Here is a 24,538-nt window from a genome sequence, read left to right as displayed (position 1 = left end):
AGTTAATCTTAAATCTGAAACAAATGAAATATCTGTGTTAAAAGGAAGCATCCCTCCATTTTTAAGTATGGTGCTGTGTGTCTCTTTTATCTACTAGTTAAAACTAATGATTGCCAAACTCTGCTCAGTTTTGGGAGTGTTTTGTGGTAATCTCTAAGACACATCTTAATACTTAGGATTTTTGCTGTCATACAACGTCTCATGCACTACGCATACTGAATTTCTTGGAATATTTAGAAATTATGTGTTAATTATAGCAATTTTTGTCAGAAGCTGTATTGAGATATTTTGGGGGTTTTTTTGCCTTGTTGTTTTATTTTTTTATTTGGTTTGTTGGTTGGTTGGTTGGTTTTTTTTGGTTTGTTTTGTTTTGTTTTGTTTCTTTGTTTTGTGTTTAAATGGTGGGTTACCTTGAAGCCAGTTGAATCAGTAACCTAAGCTAAGCATCCATTGTTATTGTTTGCTCAGTCCAAAAATATACTAATAACAAATACATTCAGTCCTCCATTCCAACAAAAAATGCAAGTGTGCCTAAGCATGCCAGTGTGAATTCTTGTCTCAGGTTGCTTGTATAGTTGGCACCTATGTCTGCACAAATGTCTTTGAGCATGCCAGACCTTTTTCTGTGGTGAATGCAACACTGATTGAAGACACTACACTGGCAGATAATAAATTTTGGACATTCATACTGATTCATGTATTTTCTTTAATCCTAACATCAAGCTGGTGAGCAAGTGCAGAAAATTTTGCCATTTTCCCAGCAGATATTTGCTGCATCCACTCTTGGCTGACAGGCTTACCTCAAGGAACATGCCTATCCAAAAATCAGCCCCTCATGTAAATATCCAAGAGTTGAGGCCATCTGTAAATTCTGCTTCTCATCTATGTATCATTAAGGTTTATTGATTGTACTGTCATTTTCAGGTATAATCTCTGATCAGGGTCAGTCTCTTTCCCATGACTACTGCGACTGTCAGCCCACTATGTAAATGATGAGCATGGACTCAAGGAGTCTCTTTGCAGAGTGTGCAGAAAATCATAATTAACAGCAGAAGTGACTAGACTAAAATAATTTTTATGGCTGCCTGTAAAATCCTGTTTTTATTTTAATTTCAGCTCCATAAGGTTTTGGAAAATTTAGTTGAGTCATGGGAATACACTTTTGGTTGAGTTAACTGCACACTTACCTAACAGCTATGTCTACAATTCACTTATTTTTCCAGGCAATTTTTTCCTTATTCATATGGCCTTATTCTTAAGAAGTTAGTATAGATTTACTAGTTAGCGCAAGATTACTTCTTGGCACTTGAATTTGTCTTGGCAGGTTGAACTACTATGTGATTCTTTCCATCTCTTACTGAGTTGTGGGAGCATTCTGCAAATACAATGCCTTCATGAAAGTAGTAAGTTTAAAACCATCCACAATCATACTTTTTCTACTTTATGGGGAATTGTGAAAATAGAAGCAAATGCATACCAGACAATAAATAGCTTGACTAAAGTTGGTTGTAGTAACAAACTGTCTCTTCAGTCAGCTGCAACAGACATCACCTAGAAGTAGCCCAATGCTGATACAAATCTCCTGATAGTTGACTTTGGAGAAGTCTGGAAAATTAATACCTTCTTACTGTTCATCCTTTTGAATAGCTTATTGTTGCAGACATTATTCTAAAGGAGATGCTGATATGTCTTTTCTTCTTGTTAGTTTTAGATGTAAACTCATTTGGTATCAAGTACATGAATTACACTTTTTCACAATCTAGGACTTTGATGGGGAAAAAAAGTCTTGAGATAAAACTGTCATGCTCCAGGCCTTTGTCACAAGAAACCAGTTGCTCCTGCATGAGGAACAGGGACAACTGGTGATATCTTCAATTATCATAATAGACTCTGGAAACAGAGTGATTTGAATGGAAAGAAAATATTATCTCTTTTTTTCCCCCCCTGTAAAACAGTGTTACACCGGATCATTATTCTTTAGGATCAGTTGACAGGAACAAATGAGAATCTTTAACTGAAACTGTATGTTAATGATAGCATGAAAACAAGTGTAAAGATGTCTGGAAGGTACTCAAAGCAAGTTCATTTATCTACTTATAATGGGTATTAAAATCATAACAATTTTCTGGTAACAGTTCTGGGAAATGGCACACTCTTACAGTATGTGAAGTAAGTCTCCTGTAACATGGGAGTTGGTCTTTATATCTCAGAAGGGAATCATAAAATTGTTTGAGTTGGAAGGGATCTTAAAGATCATCCAGTTCCAAACCCCTGCCATAGGCAGGGACACCTTCCACTACACTATGCTTCTCAAAGCCCCATCCAGCCTGGCTTTGGACACCAGTACATCTCAAAAAGAGTTAGATCATACAGTAGCCAGTTCGAGATGATCATATTGGTAGGTAGAGATTGCTGTCTGCATAGGGGAATGTGCAGATATATGCAGGAATCTGAGTTCCAGCAAGTAATGTGGAAATGGCTGTGACTGTGCTGCCAATATGATTGTTTGATGCAGCAAGCGCAGTGCTGTGGGAAGATGTGTGCACTCTCTTTACTTATTGTTACTGAAAGTTTTAGTGAATGACACCAGGACACTAATACACATGACTTTATTTGAAGAGAAATCTTCAAAGAGTTTATGAAATCACAAGAACTAATTAAACAACTGTTATGAATTCTCTATTACTAAGTATATGTATTTGCCAATATACATCAAACTTTCATCTGATATGTTCTCTATTCTGATAATTTATATTCAAGAACTTCCTTGAGCTGAGAAATGCATGCATTGTTGTGAAAAGTTTAGTAAGAGGTTCTAAAGCTAGATTTTGCATTGTTAGTAGAGCAGCTAAAATTGGAAAAGTTTAACTTTTTCCTGCATTGTTTAGTATTTCAATATAAATAATGTTTAAATTTAATCTATGAGGATCAAATGTTTAATGGAGTTATTATGGTTCTGTATGAAAATTGCATTTACGGTACTTACGAACATTACAAACTTCTCTGATGCGAATCCAACAGAAAATGTCGAAATGCTTTTGTGTCCAGGGAATAGCAGGATTCCATTTCCTGTAGGTGGACACAAGTGAGTTGACTGCTACAAACTTAACAAAATAATAACTTTTGTTTCACAGTAGTTGAGTCTTACGATATGCATTGTTTGGTTGAGAAATTAAATAGTTTTTGTGATACTTCAGGTTAATACTTAAGTGCTAACACTGACTTGTTATAAGCAAGACAGTTTTTACTTGCAAGTAATGACTTACAAAGTCATGACTTTCCAGTTTTTCAGATAGCTCTTTTGAGTTTTGGTAAGAGGTGTTGAAATTTCAGCAATTGTTTCTACTCATTATTGTGTAAATGAACTAGCTTCTGTTTCAAAGTCCTTCAGTTCTTAAGGAAAGTGGAAAAGTTCTCTAAGCTTACAACAATTGGTAGTAGTAAGTACTTTCCACCTATCCTTTGAAATAGTGGACGTCGGGCTATTTTTTGATGGGACATTCCTGTTGCTCTCTGTTCTATTCTTTACTGCTGCAGATTGTTTTTTGTTGTCTCCACCCTTTCTCAGTCCCTTTTATTTTATTTGCTTCTCTCGTCGTATTTCTTGATTTCTTTTCTGCATGTCGTCCCTACGTCTTCATGTCTCTTGCCTCCTATGAAGCCATCTTATCACTTCTCTTTAGTATAGATGACTCTTCCTTTCTTCCTGAGCATAAGCCAACTGAAATTTGAAAGTCCAATGAAAAGCTGTCTGGCCTCATAGCATAGCAAAATTCCATAGTGAGCTCTGGAAACTGGAAGGAAAAAGAAAAGAGGAAGTTTTGATTAATCTAGTGAAAGATTTGTCTATAAGCAGTTCCAGGAGATCATGACAGATTAGTTTTAAGTAAAATACAGGGGAAACATTATTGATATATATATAGTGTATATATATATATATATATATATATAATCTATATAATATTTATTATACATATAATGTATATAATATTATATATATATATACACACACACACACATATAATGAGTTTTCTTGAGCTTCAGCTTCCTGAGGAGTCACTAGTGTTGTTAGTGTACATCGTCTTTCTCATCACATTTGTCAGAAGAAACTAGATTTGTTTTCATGAGTTTGATAGTTCTAGTTTTATGTGTTCTCCATCATCATTTTGAATGATTGTCTGTCCTTCTAAGACATCTTTGGACTTTTGCCATTACAGAAGTGTCTGAACAGACAAAGAGAACATTTTACTCACTTGTGCTTCTTCACAGAATTAAACAAATATTATTAAAGCTATGGTACTGGTGACTTACTGTTCTTGAATAGCTCAGTTTTGTCTCTGAGACTAACATCATTTTGTGCCATTAGGAGTGCTTCAGGATATTTGCCTTACATTTTAAAAGCAAATCTAATACATATTTTATGTAGCTAGAGTAATGTGTTAGTGAGAAATGGTACTCCACTTATTTGTTTAGTTTTATAATAAAATCACAATGTTCTAACTTCTTTAAATAACAGACTAAATCAGGCCCATCTTTCCAAGTGAATAAATCTTATAGCTTACTTAGTGACAGGCAACACATCCCATGCCAGGTAACCTTTTGTTCAGTGGCAGAAGCTATAGCCTTACTTAGAGGTGTCAGACTATAATGCAATCATGTAAGAATCCAATTATCTTTTTTTTAACTATTCCTACTTTTTTTTTTCTTTTATGACCAGCCATGCTGAAATTTTAATGAGAATTCACAGGCTTACCTTAGCAGATAGATGGCAGAATGAACATTTTTATAACTGGAATAAAAGCTGTTATGTTTCATCACAAGACCCTCCTATTGTCTAGTTTCCCTTTTGGAAGGTAAGTAAACATTACCTCAGAATGTTCAAGGAGCACCCCTAATTTTGTTATGTGTATACATAAAAATCCACACACATACACTTTTTCAGTATTACATCTGCATATTTACTTCTCAGCTAGACTTACCATTACATTCTGATTATGTAATATTTCCTGGCTACACAAATCACTTGTTCACATTTTCATAAAGCCTGAGTTCATAGAAACATTGAGGTCATCATGTTTTTGTAACACAACCATGGGAGCACCTTATCAAAACTCCTCGTTGCTAAAGCAGCTTGACCTTGCACTTAATTACTAATCAAAAGCAATTCTAGCAGGGAGTTCAAACAAAAATACCATATCTTTGTTTTCCTTTGTAAGTAACAAACAAGGTCACAGTAACTGGACAAGGGGAGAGCATTTACCAAACTTCTTGGGTCTAAATTTCCCCCTTACATTGCTGAAAATAGAATTTTAAAAGTAGTATTTAAAAATTCTTTTTTCCCCAAGCTGGAAATATTAGGCTTACTGTATATTCACTGTAGTCTTTCTGTGTGCTACTCCAGGTAGTCTGGAGTGAGCTGCTGCTCTCAGAAACAAGTGATTACCCTACTCCTGAGCTCTTCCTAAAGTTCTTTGTGGGCCAATAGGGAAAGGCTGTAGATCATTCTGTTATGGCTGTCCAGTGCCAGTCAATACTTTTTTCTGAAGATTTATGGATTCTGCTTTGGCATGAGATTGCATTTGCCACTGTGATAGGCTGTTTGGTCCTTTGGAAATCCGCTCACTGAAAATGTGCCACCATCAGAAGGGCTTCTCCAGTATAGTCCTCGTTCCTCAGTTTTTTGTCCCGAGGATCCTGAAAAATAAAGTACCAGTAGTGGATTGGCCTGCTATTGCTATTAAAGGTAGTTAATCCAATAGCCTGGCACTGAAAATTCTCTGTAAAAGTGGGTAACTGAGAGAAGGCTAAATCTGAATTGTTGTCGTGTGCTGCTAATGTGCTCTACAAGAAATTGTAAAAGCAGATGTGTAACACATTGCATAGGCAGAAAGACAAATTTTGTTTTGGGGTTCATTGGAAGTCAATCTTACTATAAATCCTATGGATTTGTAAGTGCTGGATGTTTGGAACATTGTTATTCTTAAATGTATCCCACCTGTTTAAAGTATGAGTACAGGATACATACATAGGTAATAATGGTGATCATAAATATTAGCAGATGTCAAGGATAGGTTAAATGCTAAGTCCGAAGAGGGGAATTTGTGATCTTTGAAAATACCTCACGTGCCCAAGTGTTATCCTGAAAAATTATAGGTTACAACCAAATGAATGTAAGTTTCTTCTCACTGATGTATTTTGACAGATTGTGTTCAGCATTTTATGTTAAGAATTTACATTGTATATGTGGGCTGTGTTTCCTAAAGTTCTTGAAAGATTTAAAAAGAGTTGCAATTTACCTGCTGCACGCTGAGTAAAAACAAGCTAAATATATTCTAATTCTTCTTAGATTTTAAAAAAGGAAATACTGTTTGTAATACTGAGCTTTTTGTATACAAACTTATAAAATGCACAAGATCAAATATAGTCTCATAAAGAGGGCTTACCTTTTCACAACAACTAGCAAGGGTACTTCTTATTGGGAATATTTTGGGAGGCATTTGCATATACTAAATATGACCTACTATGCAATAGGTCTTTAAAATAATTTATGATTTGGCGTATAGTGCCTATACAGTTAATGTAAAATAGTGCAGTGGCTATAAATTTTATAAGTCAAAAATTCTATCTCTGGAGCAGAAGCAAAGGAGTTGTTTTACACAGGAGACTCCTGAATTTTATTTAATGTAACTTGGAAAAAGCTATAGATGACCTAGCCACATTTTTGATTATAGACTAAAAAAAGGGACAGGGAAGTGGGAAACCAAATTCAGAAACTTACTAGCTATGGAAGCATACAACTTCACCTTACAAGAGAATGCCTTAACAGCCAGACTGTACATTAATATTGGATAGGTTCAGTCTCAAGCCAGTCTGTTTCATGTTGGATCATTGTGAAGCAAAGAATAATAGATTTAGATGTAAGAGAGAATAATAACAGGGAACATTGTAGTATAATCAGAAAAAGACTTCAGAGAAAAATGCGTCCACTGACTACATCTGTTCCTTGAGATGATTAATGTGTCCTGGCTCATGTCCATTCTTCCCAAGCATGAGACTCTTCAGAAAGATAAGTTGCATCCATGCTGCATATAAGCAGGAGTGTAGACAGTGTAAGCAGCTACTTCAGAAGGCTTGGGATTTTCACAGCATAGGCTTCCTTGTTTTTGAGCTGCTTTATCTCTTGGATGTGTTGTGCTATTTATACAAGCCATTGGTTTATGTTAATTGCCTAGATGTGGTGTTACTGTGCCATTGGTGATCTGTGATCCCAGAGTGCTTATATAGGTTTATCCTGGTTTATGGAATACAACTTTATGAGTTAACATGAAATGTAATTTGGCATCTGTGATCCTATTATACTATGAAGTTTGAAAGAAACTGCTGTCTTGTGAAGGATGATTCTTTGAGTGTTTGCTTTCACCAAGTGTTAGTCCTCACTATACAGAATGTTGGTTGAGAAAATTGAACTCAATTGTCTTGAGCTGAGATCAGGATTGGGTCTCGAATTTTTCTGTCTAGAGCCTGGAATATCTGACATTTGCTCTTCTGTTTTCTGGGCACTTGTCCTTATTGAGTAGGAGAATGATACATTTCTTTAAAGTGAGCCAATCCCCAGCTCATACCTGAGGAATGACTTCAGCCTGAGTGAGTAAAATCTGTCTTTTCATGGTTAGTTGTAGAAAATATAACTGCAAATCATCCATATTGAGAACAACCAGGTTTATAGGGGATATGTTCAAGGGAGTTCCCATTTGTCTTGGGGTAGTCGATGGGGTCTGTTTATGTGGCTTTGTCTACGTAATGTTTATAACTGGCAAATGTCTCACACGGGTGTCTACGGAGATTTGTGGATAACCAGGGAAGATCTGTGGATTCCTTGACTTGTTCTAACAGCTAAATGTACATTGTGTAGGTCAGATACACGTAATTTTTATAATGATGTGTGTAGCATTCTTTACCTCTCCCAAGATGCCATCTGTATCAATCTCAGAGTATTGGTCTACATTGTGATGGTGCCACTCAAGCCCTGCTCCCCACTGTGAGTGACAACTATTCTTTGATAACAGAAACCAGTACAGAGACAACAGCTCAGTCTTGAGCTCTTGAAAGTAGAAATGAATTATGCCTTTGCTCCCCTTAACATAAAAAAGAAGACTTGAGAGGTGTTCAAGGTGCCAGTATCTCCAGTGCTGTATTTATGATAAATTTTGGGAATACCTCAGCTCCATCTTGCCCAAAAGTCTGACTTTGACAGTACCTGACAATAAATGCCTAGGGAAAAATATAAGGACAGGAAACCTCATCTTTTAGTGATATTTCTCAAAATATTCTCCTACTTTCTTTGAGTATTTCAAGATTTATCAGAGCCTGTTGTCATGCCTTTGTATATGAGTTTTAGACAGATTTCTAGGAATGTTTCTACCTTACCTTTTCAATCTGGCAAAGTTCTTAGCATGTGGGCTGTCTAGAGGCATCATTGCATTTGATCTGTTTACATTTTGCCCTGAGATAATTCTGTACTGTGACATGTTTTCAGTAGTTTCATGTTCTAGGAAGTCCCTATGAAAACAGGGAAGGAAGTCATGCCCAGTCCTTTTCTCTCTCCTTGTTCTGGACCTGGAGTTCAGTAAAGAATCTTTCTTAGGCCCAGTAAATTTCCTACCATCCCCTGGAAGTCAAACTGTAATTCAGTCTGAAGTCATTGGCCAAGTATCTTCCCGTTAGATGGACTAGCATATGGACATTAGGCACTGGCCAGCCATTGTCTGAAATGTGATCAGAGTCAGTGGAGGCAATAATATCAGACATTTTAGTAGCTGGACTCTCTTTCCCAGGTTTGACATCTTGAAGCACACATAGTGAAAGAAAAATGCTGCAGTTTTCCTTGTGGATATTTAGGCTGGAGTCATTCCATCTCAGATGACACATGTAAATAAGATAAACTGCATACCAGCTGGTGGTAAATGACAGTCTGTATTTCTGATAGTGATGGCAGGAGCCATATTTTGGTGATTATGAGGAGAGGGGTTTTGTTTTCATTAGGGTTTTTGTTGGGTTTTTTTCTGAAACTGTGTGTGTGAAGGAGGAAAAGAGATGGAAAGAACTGATTTCTGTCTTCTGCCCAAGAGGTACTGGTCTAACAGCTGTCTGTGCTTTTGTAGTTTATCTTGAGTAAATCAAAAAGTTGTGTTGCTGTGGATCTAGAAGGTACCTAAAAGAAAGAAATGGAAAGAGCTCCTCTATATGCATGTATTCACTAGTCTCTTCTTTACCTCTCCTAAAGAATTTCTTCATATAGACGATGTGGGTTTAGAAGGAATTGAGAATACAATGAAAATCACTGCCCCTTCCCCCCCCCGCACCCCTTTTTTTATTGTGCCTAGATCACTATGGATAGGTTGCCAAAACAGATTTCAGAATTCCTTGCACTGGTTCATTAAATAGGTGAATTAACCCTACCTGACTTAAGTAGAATGTTTCTTTACATTATAATTCTAATTACATGTTTTTTTTAATTTATGGAATTTTGTTTGTTATAACAGCTTCTTTTTCCTCTCTGTAAGATGTAAGCTGCTTTTTCTTAAGAACTTTTCTCTTTGTAATTTAGTGTGCATCTACCCGTGTAAACCTGAACATTTAAGCTGTTAATGTGCTCTTATTTGACTTAAAAATATCTGACTAGTTTTTAACACTTTAAAAGTAATCTTTCTAACAAAAATTGACAGTTTTCAACCTTCATTTTAATACTGCTACCCCTTTGATAGTTGTATTTAATTTTCAGGAAATTGAATCCTAACTAAAAGCTTCTTTCCATTCTGTCAATCTTCAGCATCGTCGCTTGTAATTTTGGTTCTTTGATGCATCTGAAAGCTTTAGATGCAGCTTTTTGACATTGATTTTGTTGTTCTTGTACCCTGAGAAGTTAAAAAAAATAGATGAATTTTTAAACTTCTGAAGTATGTGTCATGAAGGCAGAGCAGCTATGAAAAGAACCAGATAAAGCAAATTACTTTGACTTGGGATGTGGCTAGATATTTTTGCTTTCAAATTTTAGATCAGCCTTTTGAGCAATTCCAGTTTTAAATTTCATTCTAGCTGTATGACATCATGTGTAACTGCACATGGAGAATAACATCAGTAAAAATTCTCTTGTTGATTCCTCAGATTTTCTCAGGAAACTTTCAAGATATTTCCTGACCAGAAATTTAAGAAGCTAAGCAGCTGTGGCACAAGTAGTAGGGTTACGGAAGGATAAACAGATGGCTAAATCTTGGGAAACAGGGAGTAAAAATGCAGGCTGAATTTTTGCAGCAGAGAAACATTGTCTTTGTAGATATGCAACAGTTTGTGCTGAGACTTGTCCACATAACACTGATCTTGCACAATGCACGTCGCATGTCTTTTCCATGATAGCACATATCAAAAGGGCTGTGTTGGGGTTTGGAGCCGTGATGTTTGGAAAGAAATTAGAAATACGATCAACCAAAAAGCTTCAAAAGAGCCTTCTGATTCTGGGTGATGAGACAGGAGAATGGCAAATCCAGGTGATGGAAATGTAAGGTATGCTAGAGTAGACTAGGACAGAATACTTTAGTCAGACAGGACCTTCCATCAGTCATGTTATTCCAACTGTCAGGGTGTCCTTTGGAAAGACAGAAAATCCCTCAGTGTGTTTCCTTGATGCTTTCCTTGCTGAAAGCATCAAAATATTATTAATCTAGAGAGAGTCAGCCCTTGGTGTTCTTCGTTGGCCTTAAGCTTCTGAAGCTAGCTCTATATTGTTACATGCTCAACATATAAAAAAGGATATTCTTTCTTTACTTTTGCATGTGTAAGCCTTACAGAAAGTGTCCCTTACTCTTCATTCTCACAGTGGGAAGTGGGTTCTGTTGTTTCAGTGCAGCAATTTCTCCTCACATATGTGGTGTCATGTTTGGAACCGGTTCTGACACCAGCATACAGTACCAGCCCATGGCAGGATCTAGATGATCTTTAAGGTCTTTCCAACCCAAACCACCCATTGTAGGATTTTACTGGTACTTAGTGACCTCAGTACCTGTGTTCTTTAACCACAGGCATCTTACTGCAAATCCACTTATCAAGCACAACACCATTTTCAAAGTCTACAGTTGTGTTTTCAATTCACCATTGTTTAATTGGAGGTTGGGTAGTGCCATGCCATCAGCTGTTGTTACAATACTTGTGTGAGCCCATCAAAGAAGGTGGGGTCAAAGAGGCAAGTTTTTCTGTGTATTCCCTGCATCTCAAGGAACTGATCGAAGTGGTACAAAAATGGCAGCATGGATGTTCTGTCTTGTGCAATGTTAGTGGAGCCGGGATTAGAGCATTCCTCCCATGGACATTGCAAGGGGAAACTTCATTTTTTTGTGATTAGGATAAATTTGCCCTTTGTTAAAATGCACTTGGGAATTATCCAAGGAAGGAATGCTATTACTGGTCAGGATAATTTTCCCCCTTGGTTTTGAAAGCTGCATTCATGAGAGGGGGCTTCAAAATGCATTTAACCAAGAATATCAGAATAGAAGGGGGATTGGAGATATAACAGCCCTTTCAGTTGAGAAGGTGTGGGAGGTGTTGGATGGCATTAACAAAACCATCTGAGGCTTTGTTTCTCTTCCTAGCTATGTGTGGTGTTTATGAATGCTGATAGGAGAATTCCCCTATGTAATGCTGAATTAGAGTTTCACAGACAGAAGCTTGATGAAAAGAGACTTTATTTTTGTGGCTTGAATTAAGTCCTGTGGTAAAAAGCTGTACAGTCATCCACTTTAATGACAGGTGCAGGGAAGATAGTGAATATTTTGGTTTTATGCTACATTTTTTCCTTTTTTTTTTTTTTTGTAAATTATTTGAAGCAGCTGGAAAGTAAATATGATATGAGAAAATTTTATCTCAAATGGAGTTCAATGGCTATTCATAAAATCAAATTCTAACACAGAAAGTAAAGTATTTATAGACAGTGGAAGACAATTCCTTATTTACAATTTGGGAAATTTCAATGAACTCATTTTTTAAAAAAAGCTTTTCTAGGAAGTTAAATACCTTTCCAAAGGGACTGTTTGTTTTCCAGTTGTTAAAAAATTAATGTCATATTGTAACTATGTCTGGTCCTGCTGTTTCTTTAATTGTTCTTGTACTGGGACTTAGACTCTAGCCCCATGCTGAGTGGCTATTAAGACAGTAAGAGAACTCTGGCAGGGAGATTGATATGGTACACCAGGATGCCATTTTTTCCCCCGTAAGTTTGTCTGTAGATACATTTTTCTGCTTTATAGGCTGGCTGCAGTTGCTTTGTCCAGGCACATTCACAGTTTTCTCTGTTTGAGCCCTCTTTAAGTCTGTTGGTGTGAGATTCTATGATTGTCTCACAGCCATAAAATCCTTTTCTGCTTTCACCTTGATTTCATATTGCTAATAGAGAAAATGGGAAATGCAGCAAATGTTCTATAGCTGCTGAATTCTCTGCATTGTTACAGTTTGAGTCATTTACAAAAAATTTTAGTTTCTGAAAATGTTTCAAAGCATCTCATTTGTAAAACTTTCTTTTGGAGATTAGTCTAGTGTACATTTTCAGTGCCTCCGTGAACATCCCTCTTTATAAAATCAATAGCCTCCTTTTAAATATTTACTTTATTAGGTGAGATTTTCATGTAGTTTATTCAAAAAAAGGCTATTGTTCCCGATCATTAGCCCAGATTAACATAAATGCACCAGATTAACATAAATGCACCAGATTAACATAAATACACCAGGCAGACATTTGTTAATTTCATTCTCAAAATTATATTTTACATTTTCATTACTATTCTTGATAAGAAGTAGCTCAACAGTTCTGCAGAAGTCAGGATTTTCTAATGATTGTTCCTTAAATTCTGTCTTTCCTCTTAAGATTGAATCTTTGTTTCACAGTGCCTAAAAAGATGACAAAGCAAGATGACAAAAACATCCATCTTTAAGAAAAGTTACAGATACCTCCAAAAGCACATCACCGGGTCTAGCTATGGTGGACTCAACTCCCCAAAACAGTTACACTATTTATACTCAGGAAAGTGTTAATTTGTGGAATTGTATGTTCTCTCACAAGGATGCTATTTATGGATCCTTCCTAAAGCAGGTGAAACCAAGAACTGTAATGAATTGCATGGGTTTGGCTTAGGAATGAGTAGTGAGAGTTGTTAGTGCTTGACATTTTTACAGATGCTGCATTGCAATCTACAGGAAATTGGGAAGCATCCTTCAGAGATAGCCAGTTATCAGTAGTGCTGCTCCTGCACCAAGCACATTAAATATGTATCTCAAAGTTTGAAATTGTTGGTGATTCTGAGAAAGTGACACAGAACCTTCTCTGCATTGCTAATTATAATTACTCTTTCAATAGGAAAAAAAATAATAAACCCCAAAGCTCATTTATGCTTAGTTACCTTTTGGGAATGCAAAATAAGTATAAGGTCACTTTAGTTCAGAAGAACTTGACACACTATTAGTTACCATGTGTCCATTTGTTTGTCTTGCTATTTTTTACCTCATCTTGCTAATCAGGGCCTTTGCCCTCTGCTGGATCTGTTCTCTGGGCCTACACAGAACAAGTAGTTGAATTTATGTGGCATTTCCAGTAAAAAATTTGAAAAAAAGTATTTTAAGGTAGTTATATTTTTCACAGAGGAATATAAGTAAGCATGTAAATTTTACTGTTTACTAAATGTGAAAGTTGAACTACGAATCTCTTTTCTTGTCATATTTAATTTCATAGTTTCTGAATATGCCATTTCAAAATTAATATAGCCAAAAATATTTTCTGTTATTTATGTTGGGGTTTTTTTAATTATAAATGAGTGTATAACGCTCATATAGATATGAATTAGGTTGATATATTTTCTCCATTTTTTAACCATACAACCATTAACAAATGCAAATTACCTGATTATCTGTACTGCTGTAAGAAGATTTTAAGTGGAGCTATTTGACAGTGTATAGACTATGTACAAATCATTGTTTCAACTGTTGATTGCTTGGAAAGAAAGCAAGCTACCTAAGGTATAGACTTACTATAAGAATATGCTGCATGTAGAAATAATGGTATAAAACAAAGCCCAATCTATTCTTTTGCAGTGAAAGACAAGTGAAGACTTCACTTGCAGTGAAGACAAGATCCTTGCAATATATGAGGATGTAAAATGCTACTTGAGCAAAGAGATACAATTTAATGTAGAAGAATCTCTTTGTCTTTTGACCTGTTCTGTAGAGGTTACATTGTATGATTCAAAGGGTATTCTAATTTCCTGTGTCATCTTGTGGAAGTTGCTGCTGGAGAATGTTCGGTGTGTACAGTTTTTTTGCTCACAGAGGTAGTCTTTTACATCTTAAAGGCTGTTCTCCTTAACCTGTAACTTTCACATTAAGCATCAAGAGCAAAAGTGGTGTCTTTCTCTTGCAGATTTGGTACTAAACCAGCAGCCTCAAAGTGCTCCTTCTTTGTTCAGGTTCTGTCTTCTGTGGGATTTCCTCTGTTAGTTTCTCTCAAAGTAAGGTCAAACTTTCCTACAGTACTTTACCAGCTGCTCATCCTGGTCTCTCAATGCATGGCCTTTGCGTGAAGCATTGTTACAATCTGCTCCAAGGATTAAACAACTTCCCTAGCAACGATGCAAACACATTTTCATTCAACTCCTTCCAGTTCCTGAATGTGTAACCTCAATGTGAGTCATTGTCTTCACTTTTTCTCAGTCACTTGGGTATCCATATCACTGTAGGAAGAGTATTCCTATGTGCTGTTGGATGCTAAATATCACAAATGCAACACTCAGTGTTTGTCTTCCCTGACTTTACAGTCTTCAGCTAACAACATGCCCAGGAAAGCTGTCATGAAACTCAGTACAGCTGGAGGCAACTTCTCTTCTAGCCTCAGGTGTCAGAGTGCCAATCCCACCTTGATTCAGTCTTAAAAATGTAAGGAGAACATAAATATCCAAAAATATTGCTTCTCTTCTTATGCCGTTCTCAGGAGGAAATCTGAATATAGTCTTGACCAGACCTTTTCTCCCTATACTATTTCAGTAGCAAACAAAACTGCTATCCTTTCCATTTGCTCAGTCCTGTGGCAAGCAGAAGAGAATTGTGGGGAAATTTTGAGAGATACCTGAAAGTATTTTCACATGCACCCATCAATGTATTAGGATATATGTCTGTTTTTAAACTGCATCTTCATTGATTTTTTTATTCTTTTGGGAATATTATATAGAAGACAGACAAGGAGCAGTAAATTGTGTAAGAAACAAGAACTGCTAGGTATTGATAGTAAAGCAAGATGCCCTTGACTTAAGGACAAGCTTAAAATCTAAGCACGTCAAGCAAAGTTAATGAGGAAAGAGAAGTACATCAAGTGTCTGCTAGAACTTCCTTGAGAATATAAAAATGAAGTGCTCTGGTATTGATGGTTTTGCCAAGCCCAGAATCAGATTCTAAGGTTCCTATGAGGCAAGTAAAATCAGTTAATTATAAAGTCTTACAATGGCAATTAAAGAGAAAGAGCCCGAATATATGTACACATTCTGAAAATCTGAAAGGCTTTGTACTGACTGCTTGTATGTAGCTGGTTATCCTCTAAGACCTCTTCCTATCAGTATTCTGGGAAATATCAAGGATACTTCCTTAGAAAGTGCTAGAAAAAGTAGAGAGGGTTTTAAAACATGGTTAAACTGGGTATGCAGCTAGTTATACTGTGCATAAAGGGGTCCATTCAGTTTTGTATAAGAGCTGACTAGAACAATGCACTTTTAGACTGGTCTTGGTGCTTATCTGCTGGATTAATACACCATAACAGTAGGTGTGACAGCCCACCCTTAACGGGAATTGTGGGTCATCACAGTAGGTTGGAGATGGTCAGACACCTTTATCTTAGGAAATGGACAATGAATTTCTGAAAGTTGTTTTCTGCTGGAGGGCTGATCTGTGCCTTGGCTTTGTGTTTAGCCGTGCAACCATTTTCTAACAGTTGATGGACTGGGTGTTTGACTGCACAGCTGAAAATGAAGCAGCCCGTTTGTGTAGTTATCCAGACAGTAAATGAGATTATCATACCAACTAGGATGCAGCTGTTGTCACTTCAGCTGATGCAAAGCCAGTGAAGTGTGAGAAGTAAAGATGTGACATTAAATGTTTTGAGTAAATAACAGGGGAGAAGACTTTTAACCATACATTCTGATTATGGTTAAAATGAATGTATTCCCTACTAGTCAATTACATTGACTAGTAATTGCGAAACTATTATGAATCACAGGTTCACTAGAGGAGAAACTTGGGCATTTGGTAATAAAGTTTCTTACTAAAATCAAACAAATTGTCTCCTATTTTGCACAACTAGAGCAGCCAAGTAGAACCTACTTCATTTTGTAGTCTATTTCCATACTAGTTTTTTCTTTATTATTTATTATTTTTCAAAATAGCCTGTTAGAATGGAATGCCATATTGTAATAAATATTGCTCCAGATAGCACTACTTTATTTCTTATTTAAACTGATGCAACCCTTTATTTTGCAAGTATATTGAAACTCTGCTCAATAAGTTGGGATGTCATATTCTTAAAGACTGCCAAAATTTATCAGTTTAAATCTGTCAATTTTAAGTCAACACTTCTACTATGGTTACTCTGCTTGCTGTGGTTGCCTACAGCTCAGCCTCGAGGATAACCCGTCAAAATACTAGATAATTACACTATTCCCATAGCTAATTTAAGCATTTCAATCAAACAGGAGATAGCTTATAGTCTGTTCCCTGGTTGATTATAGTTTCTTCATATTAAAAGGGTGCCACTTAACATTTGCTTGCTTATGCCAGATGGCAAGTTCCTAATTAAATTCACTTCTCATGTGCCTAATTTTTCTGCTTGCGTTTTGGCAAAGCTAAAATCTCAGTAGGGCAAACAGATAGTTGGGGTATACTAACAACATTATTATTGTTATTTTTACGGTCTTTCTTATGAATGGTAGCTCAGAAAAGATCTTATGGATCAAGAGCTGCGACTTAACCTTTGGTACTAAGGCTCTACTTCAATACAAGTTCAGAATGTCAAACCAGATTCTTAAAAATTATTTTGTCTTCCCTTCTACAGTTGCTCTTTAAGGGCTGTTCAATTTCTTTTTCCACAGAAAAAGAAAGGAGCAGAAATTGCTATTTTGTTATGGTCGTTGATAAGAAGAATTGCTTGTCCATTTTCTGCTTCCTTTGCATAGCCTTTCTTTTTGTCTTCTTAGAAACATTAGAAGAGGTAAAAACTCCTGAGCTAAGTGCTGAGCTTCCTTTGTCTGTCTGGTGAGGACAATCATCTTGATCCAGAAGAGTGACTCTGAATTAAGTACTTTGGTCTTGCATTCTTAAATATGGTTCAGTACAGATTCTTCATGGAATGATCTTGGGAAATCAATTAAGTTTTATTTTTTAATGTGTAGTGGGTTCACTCTGGCTGGATGCCCTGCACCCACCAAAGCTGCTCTATCTCTTCTCTTCCCAGCTGGATTGGGGGAGGAGAAAATATAATGAAGGTTTCATGGGTTGAGATAAAGACCAGGAAAGATCACTCACCAAATACTGTCATGGGGAAAACAGACTTGATTTGAGGATATTACTGAATTTATTACCAATAAAATCAGAGTAGAATAATGAGAAATAAAAACAAATTTTAAAAACACCTTTCCCTACCTCTCCCTCCTTCTCATCTCTACCTCCTGCTTCCTAGCAGTATAGGGAGATAGGGAATGGAGGTTACAGTTAGTTCATCACATGTTGTTCCTGCTCCTGCTCAGGGAGAAGAGTCTCCCTTGCTCCAGTATGGGGTCCCTCCCACCACAGGCAGCCGTTCTCCATGAATTTCTCCAACGTGAGTCCATCCCATGGGCTACAGTTCTTCACAAACTGTTGCAGTGTGGGTCACTCTTCCATGGGGTGCAGTCCTTCTGGCCCAGCCTGCTCTAACATGAATCTCGCACAGGGTCACAAGTCCTACCAGGAAACCTGCTCCAGAATGGACGCTTCTCTCCATGGATCTGCAGGTCCCTGCCCGGAGCCTGCTCCAACATGGGGCTTCCCATAGGGTCACACAGCCTCCTCTCCGGCATCCACCTATTCCAGTGTGGACTCCTCCATGGATTCCAGGTGGATCTCTGCATCCCTGTGGATCTCCATGGGTTGCTGAGGCAGCTGCCTCACCACAGTGTGCACCAAAGGCTTCAGGGGAATCTCAGCTCCAGTGCCTGGAGCCCCTCCTGCCCCTCCTTCTGCACTGACCTGGATGTCTGCAGGGCTGTCCCTCTCCCATATTCTCACTACACTACTCTTTGGCCACAGTTACATCTGCCCAATAACTGGTTTTTTCTTCTTAAATATGTTATGCCAGAGGCATTACTGTCATTCCTGATTGGCCCAGCCTTGGCCCGCAGTGAATCTGTTTTGGAGCCGGCTGGTATTGGCTCTGTTGGACATTGGGAGGAGCTTCTGGCAGCTTCTCACAGAAGCCACCCCTGTAGCCTCCCATGCTATCAAAACCTGTCCATGCAAACCCAGTGTGTAACTTTTTGTTAACCAAAGATTGCCCAGGCCTTCAAGGTGTGAACTGTTTTGGTGGGTTGACTCTCTACCTCCACGGTACATGTGTTAACTATTTCTTGGGAATTTAAAAGTGAGAGACTCAGTTTTGCAGTCAAAAATGGAAATGCTATAAAATACTGTATAATTCTAGTTTACAGAATAATAGAATAACTTCTAGTTTCCAGAATAATAGCCCTAATATATCTGGGGCTAGGGTGTTTTACTCTGTAGCACAAAAAATCCTTTTTATTGTGCCTTTTCTCCACCCTCCTTTCTTTTTTTTTTTCTTTTTGGGAAGATGCATAGTGGTACTGAATGAGAATACTATTCTAACTGATAAGTAGATACTGAATAACTGTACTTAAAGTTTTATGTCCTTTATATGCTTTTGTTTCAAATGCAAATTAGATAAAAGCTTACTTTCTCAGAGTTAAATATATGTTATGTTACAGAAATATAACATTTAATAATAAAATGGCAGACTTTTATATCTTTTGATTACCAGTACTTCTGCTCTGTCAGTGAGTAGGGAAGGAAGCAAGAAAAATTAAAGATAAAAGAAATAGGAAGAAAGCGAGGGAGAGTGTTAAAATAATTCTGTTCTTTAGGGTTTGTATCTGTACAAGCCATTATGTGATATGAGAATATGGGTACAGAGGCAGGGCTTCAAAGGCCTAACAAACTTGTTCTACCATGGAGGGACAGTCATTCCGTATTCTTATCATACAGCCAACTATACTGAGTGATAGCCATGTGTTTCACTTGAATGCCTCAGAATTCAGATATCCCAAGGCAGACTAGACCATCCTGCTCTGAACATTTAGTGCATTTGGGGTGTTGGTTTTGTGTTTAGTAAAGATGAGATGATGTAAGAGGAAATGTTATGACCAGAGAACATGAAATGTGGTTCTCTGTTGCTTGTCAGTGCTGTTGACGTCTGTTGTAGAAGTGATTTGACATACTGTATGGAATAGAATTGTAAATACACTATTCTGCCTGTCACAGAGTGCTTGCTCATGGAGCTGTGAGTAGGTGCGCAATGAATCATACCCTAAAATAAAAATCCCAGTGCACAAAATAGCACACCTATTAAAAAGTGCTTTGCTCTACCCTCCTGTCCAGAATATTTGTGAGTTTCATATGAACCAAAGTATATGTTTCTGTGTGCTTTGTTAATTATACCAAAGAAAAAACATTTCTGGTTTCCTTCCTGTGTAAAAGCTAGCAATTAACTTCCTCAAGCTAACAGTATTTGCACTTCATGCTTAGGAGAATACTTGAATTATACCAACAACTCAATGGCACAAAATCATTACAAATCTGCTTGGCCATTTAGTGTTTGGTGGGGTATTTCCTCCTTGATACTTAGTTAGGCAACTTTTTCTACTTTTAAGGTAGTGCTATAGCAAGGTCACTCCATTGTGTCTTCCAGTCTGCATAAGCTGTAGACTCCAAATTAATCATTTCAGCTGGCTCTTTGGAAGGGTCTACAAATGTGAGCTTTCTTGTTTGCTCTTAAAAGATAAATTTATCCCTACTTACCTATATTCCAGGGCAGCTGTCAGGCTCATCTTTGCGCATAGTACAGTGGTGAGCACAGAGTACAATACAGCTTTTCACTTGTTGCTTCACTACGTAATCTCTTTAAAGGTTCATGCAGAATTATACTCACAGAAATGAAATCTTTTTTAATCCGAGTGTGTGAAGATGCAATCCAAGTAGAAGATACCATTTAAAACATCCTTCCCCCCAAAAAACCTTAACTAGCCCTCTGTGACAGTTTGAAACAGTTCTGTATAAATTAATTTTGTGTCTATATGAATTTGAAAAGAGATGGAGTAGAGCTGGTGAACAATAAGCAAAAAAGATTCTTCTTTTGGACCCACTGAGTGTACTGGGCAGGAGAGGTGACAGAACACATCAAAAAACAGGATAGAGAAAAGCGGTGCAGCAGCAAGGAACAGAAACCCAACAGCTGAAGCAGAGATTGAAGCACTGTTGGGGTGATCAGGCAGTAGACCCACAGCCAGCTGTTCGTGCTCACAGATGAAAAAAACTTCCTAGAAACCAGACCTGCCGTGCACTGACACACGAGGCAATTGGATACTTACAAGTTCTTTAATTTTTGTATTGTCTTGCATACTACTTTTCAGATTTTTCTCTTTTAGTTTATTCTCTTTTAGTTTATTGTTGTTCATTCTCTAACGAAACATAGATATTCCAAGTTTCAAAGCTGTTTTAAACCTCCTTGTAGATATCATGTAATGGAATGGTCTAAGCAGATCTCCCTTAAAGCTTTATATCTTTAGGTCATATGTTTATATTTTTAAAGGTTCCTGTTGGAGTATTTTCCGCTTTGTAACTCCTTAAAACAATTGCATTTTTGTAGATTTAATTGGTGTAAGAGTAACTTTCAAGTATTTCTCTCTGTTTATATGGGAAAGATATAAGGCTCTTTTAGCTCAGGCTTAGAAGATTACATCCCATTTTAAATATTCACCATAGCCCTGTCCTTAGAAGTAGGCAAGGTCTCAATCTATCAGTAAATGAACAGCTGTCTTATCCCTTAAAAATGTAAAAAGCACATTGAACATAGCCAATTCAAAATGCTTTGGAGGGAAACAGTAGAAAAATTCTTTCCAACACTTCTTGCTTGGTGTCACAGTGGAGTCAGTAACATAGTGGGAAGTCAGGAGAACAGGAAAACATCATTTTTGAAAAGGTGCTTTTTCTGTGGCATCAGTATTCAAGCTCATGGGTAACTAAAATGCCCAAGAATGAGAATAGATGATACTTGGACATTTCCCCTCAGTTATTGGTAGTCCAGAGATTTCTGATAAATAATTACTTTTTAATATTTTCTGGCCATTATTACAGTTATCCCCAACTTTAGTTGTTTTAGAATTTGGTTAATTTTTGGTTTTGCATTCATACTTTTTTCCCCCGAAGTTTCTGCCATTTTATCTTTAAATTTGATTTTGCTGTACTACTTGACCTTTCTGAACCTTTACCAAATTATATTTTAATATTTCATATCTCAAAACTCCTGTTTCGTAGAATCTTTTAGGTTGAAAAAGATCTCTGCTATCATCTGGATTTATACATCTGTACAACCTAATTTTAGTTATTTTTAGTGTTTTCCACATAATCACAGTATTTCAGATAAATTCCATTTCCTATACAGGCTAGAATAGTCTTGTTTCCTGAATACCCTTTGTTTACCAAATCTTTATCGCCACTTAAATACCCTTTGCTTTCCACTGCTTATCACAGCCTTTAAACATCTCACAGACTTGAAAAATATCTGACAGGACCAAATGTCTTCTGTGTCCTTCTAGTTGGATGAATTACTTAAACTGATACCTGATAGTGTCTTCTCCACCACTGTGTTGTTTTGTACTTTGAGAAATAAGCAGATGTTCTTGAAATCTTACAGGCATACATCAAATGTTTGTTAAAAAAAAAAAAACAAATGAGAGAGGGAAAACATGTAAAATCGGTTGAAGTAGCAGAATATTGAAATAGTTTCTGATGGGTTTTTTTCCTGAGATGAGTTTGCTTCTGGTTAGTCAGGTGCTGTTATGGGTGGACTCTGACAATGTGGAAGATAAATATATTACTTACCTTTCCAGGACTAAGTCGTCAGCCATTGGCTATCAAAATCCAGTTGAAAAGGAGGTTTGCAGTTTTGGGGTGAGGAATGAGATACCAACATTCTTGAACTGTGCAGAAAATTGGGGAGGAGGGGGAGAAATATTTAGATTTTGTACAAATGCAATGTAACCCCATAATTGAATTTGTTGTTCATTATACTAATGGATTCCAATCTTGTAGTTGCAACAGAAATATTTTTTATTATTTTGCACATAGATTTTTGACTAATGTTTATTTTGCATTTACTCTACTGTCATGAACATTTGCAGTCCAAACAGCTCTTGGGTGTGCAGTGTTTCATTTTTTCTGTCACTGTTTTAAGCTGAGTGAATTTTGGCCTATCACTTGTAAGATGTTATCAGTTGAAGTAGTGAGGAGGGCAGCTCATGAATATGTCTTATTTTTTCTCCATACTCAAGCAAAATTTTGCTTTCTCTTTCCCTTCTGTGCATTTAAATAGGAGGACAGCTGCCTTCAGATGGTACAGAACTCACTGACAGTTGCTCTTGCTTCAGTCCTACTTCATGAGAACTTCAGAAGTTACTAACTGAGGTATTTATTTGTTCTTTTCATTTTTTCAAGCTTTAACTTTGCAAAAATTAGTTATGTGGAAGAGCAGGACAAAAGAGACGTCTAGGCTAGTGAAGAGAAATCAGATATGGAAAATAGCACAAAGTTCTGTCATAAAGAGAGCTACTGGGCGATAGGATCTAATCTTTCAATAGGCACTATGTTAGTCAATCTTTTTTATATGTTTAGAAATCAAGTAATTACAAATGTGTCAAAAGAAAACATGCTATAAATGCAGTTAAAAGCATTGGGGTTTTGAGGGTCATGTACCCAGTTTTATCTGATCCTCTGATTTTTTCCAAGAATGGGCAAAAGATTTTGCAGAAAATCCCTAGACATGAATACCCAATTACCTAAATAATCACTAAATAATGAACCTTTCAAAACTCTCCCATCATTTATAGGTTTCTTCCTCTACTACTTAAAAGGAATTTCAGTTAAAGAAAAGCTTTGGTATTAACACAACATACAAATGCTTTCCTCACACTTTCTTTCATACAACCCTGAGATTAAATACAAAATCTGTTTTAAAAATATTGATAAATATTTTTATTGGAAATATTTGTCATTTTTGGCAGATACCGATGAATTAATTTATTTGCAGAGAAAAGAACACCATTTGTATATGTAAACAGAGTCTGATAAAGGATTTATGGCCACAGAACTCATGAAGGGAAAAAAAGTTTCTTGTAAGCCTGTGAGCAGCTGGATTTGTGTCAGTCCTAAATTTATGATCTGCAGCTGTTAAATGTGTGGTAGGAGCTTTGTCTTCTAAAGCGTGATGACAGTGTGAGCACAAGGCTGAGAAAAAGGAAACATAGTGCTTTGAGAAATGAGACTGTCCGAATGTGGGTGAGAATTGCAATGCTTCACGTAGCACAAACCTTTTACTCTGTAAATCATACATATGTATATTTTAATGCTTTTTAAATTGTGGAAAGCTACTGGCACAGATTCTAACATATCTGAGGCTGAACAAGAAGTCTGCTGGTCAATGTTTGTGTAGGTATGTAATGTAAGCAGTGCCAGACTGGAATTCTTTTTCTGCATTTGAGAGCTCAAAGCTTTAATGATACTGGAAAAAAAAAAAGATGTCTTATAACTCCTATAATGTCTGAAATCTGAAAATATGTAATATAAGCAACTTTTATAGCTCCTAATATTTATGTGTGTGTCTATGCATATATATGCATCTGTGTTTTAGATAACAAGACAGGCTTAACTTCTTGGAAAGATTGGTAATTGTTAGTATGGTTCTTGTATAAAATTTATATGTGCTATTATAGCTATATTACAATACCTGTATTTCCTTTTTTAAAGAGACTTTTTATATGCCAGATGGTATATATTATAGCTAGAATAATGTCAACCTTAAAGTGAAAAGTTTTCAGAAAATGAATTCTTAAAATTCAGTTGGGATGTTACATACAGTTTCATAAAAGAAAGCAGAAGTCTTTTTTGTTTCTAATTTTGCGTTTAGTGCTGTTAGCAGCCAGCTCTGATAATGGTTTTTACAGGCAGGTTCTATGGAGTGCTCACATTCTCAGATTTTAATAAAGAAGTTGGTGTTACGTGACAGATTGAGCGATTTCACTGCACATTATGGATTGGTTATGTCTTACCATAAGTTCATTTCTGGAGTCAGTACACAACTGTTTTAGCAGTAGAATTAAACGCTTATGTCACAGATTATAATTAGCTGTGTCTGTGTGCC

General features: G+C 36.7%; 1 protein-coding gene across 7 annotated transcripts in view; it reads left to right on the top strand.

Annotated features, from left to right (window-relative positions):
- SGCG (sarcoglycan gamma) overlaps positions 1-24,538 on the top strand; it is a 104,891-nt gene that overhangs the window by 7,377 nt on the left and 72,976 nt on the right. For 4 of the 7 annotated variants that reach the window (XM_030955045.1, XM_030955026.1, XM_030955054.1 and 1 more), the window contains exon 2: positions 22,715-22,806. Coding sequence is in view for 1 of the 7 variants with exons in the window: in XM_030955017.1 (XP_030810877.1) it covers positions 23,671-23,676 (6 nt within the window). In the remaining 6 variants the exon portion in view is untranslated. The other 3 variants (XM_030955017.1, XM_030955072.1, XM_030955064.1) reach the window with 3 other exon arrangements.

This window comes from Camarhynchus parvulus, chromosome 1 (assembly GCF_901933205.1).
Source record: "Camarhynchus parvulus chromosome 1, STF_HiC, whole genome shotgun sequence".
In the NCBI taxonomy this organism is placed as follows: Eukaryota; Metazoa; Chordata; class Aves; order Passeriformes; family Thraupidae; genus Camarhynchus; species Camarhynchus parvulus.
Note: the sequence above shows the minus strand (reverse complement) of the source record. Positions and strands in the feature narration are given on the sequence as shown.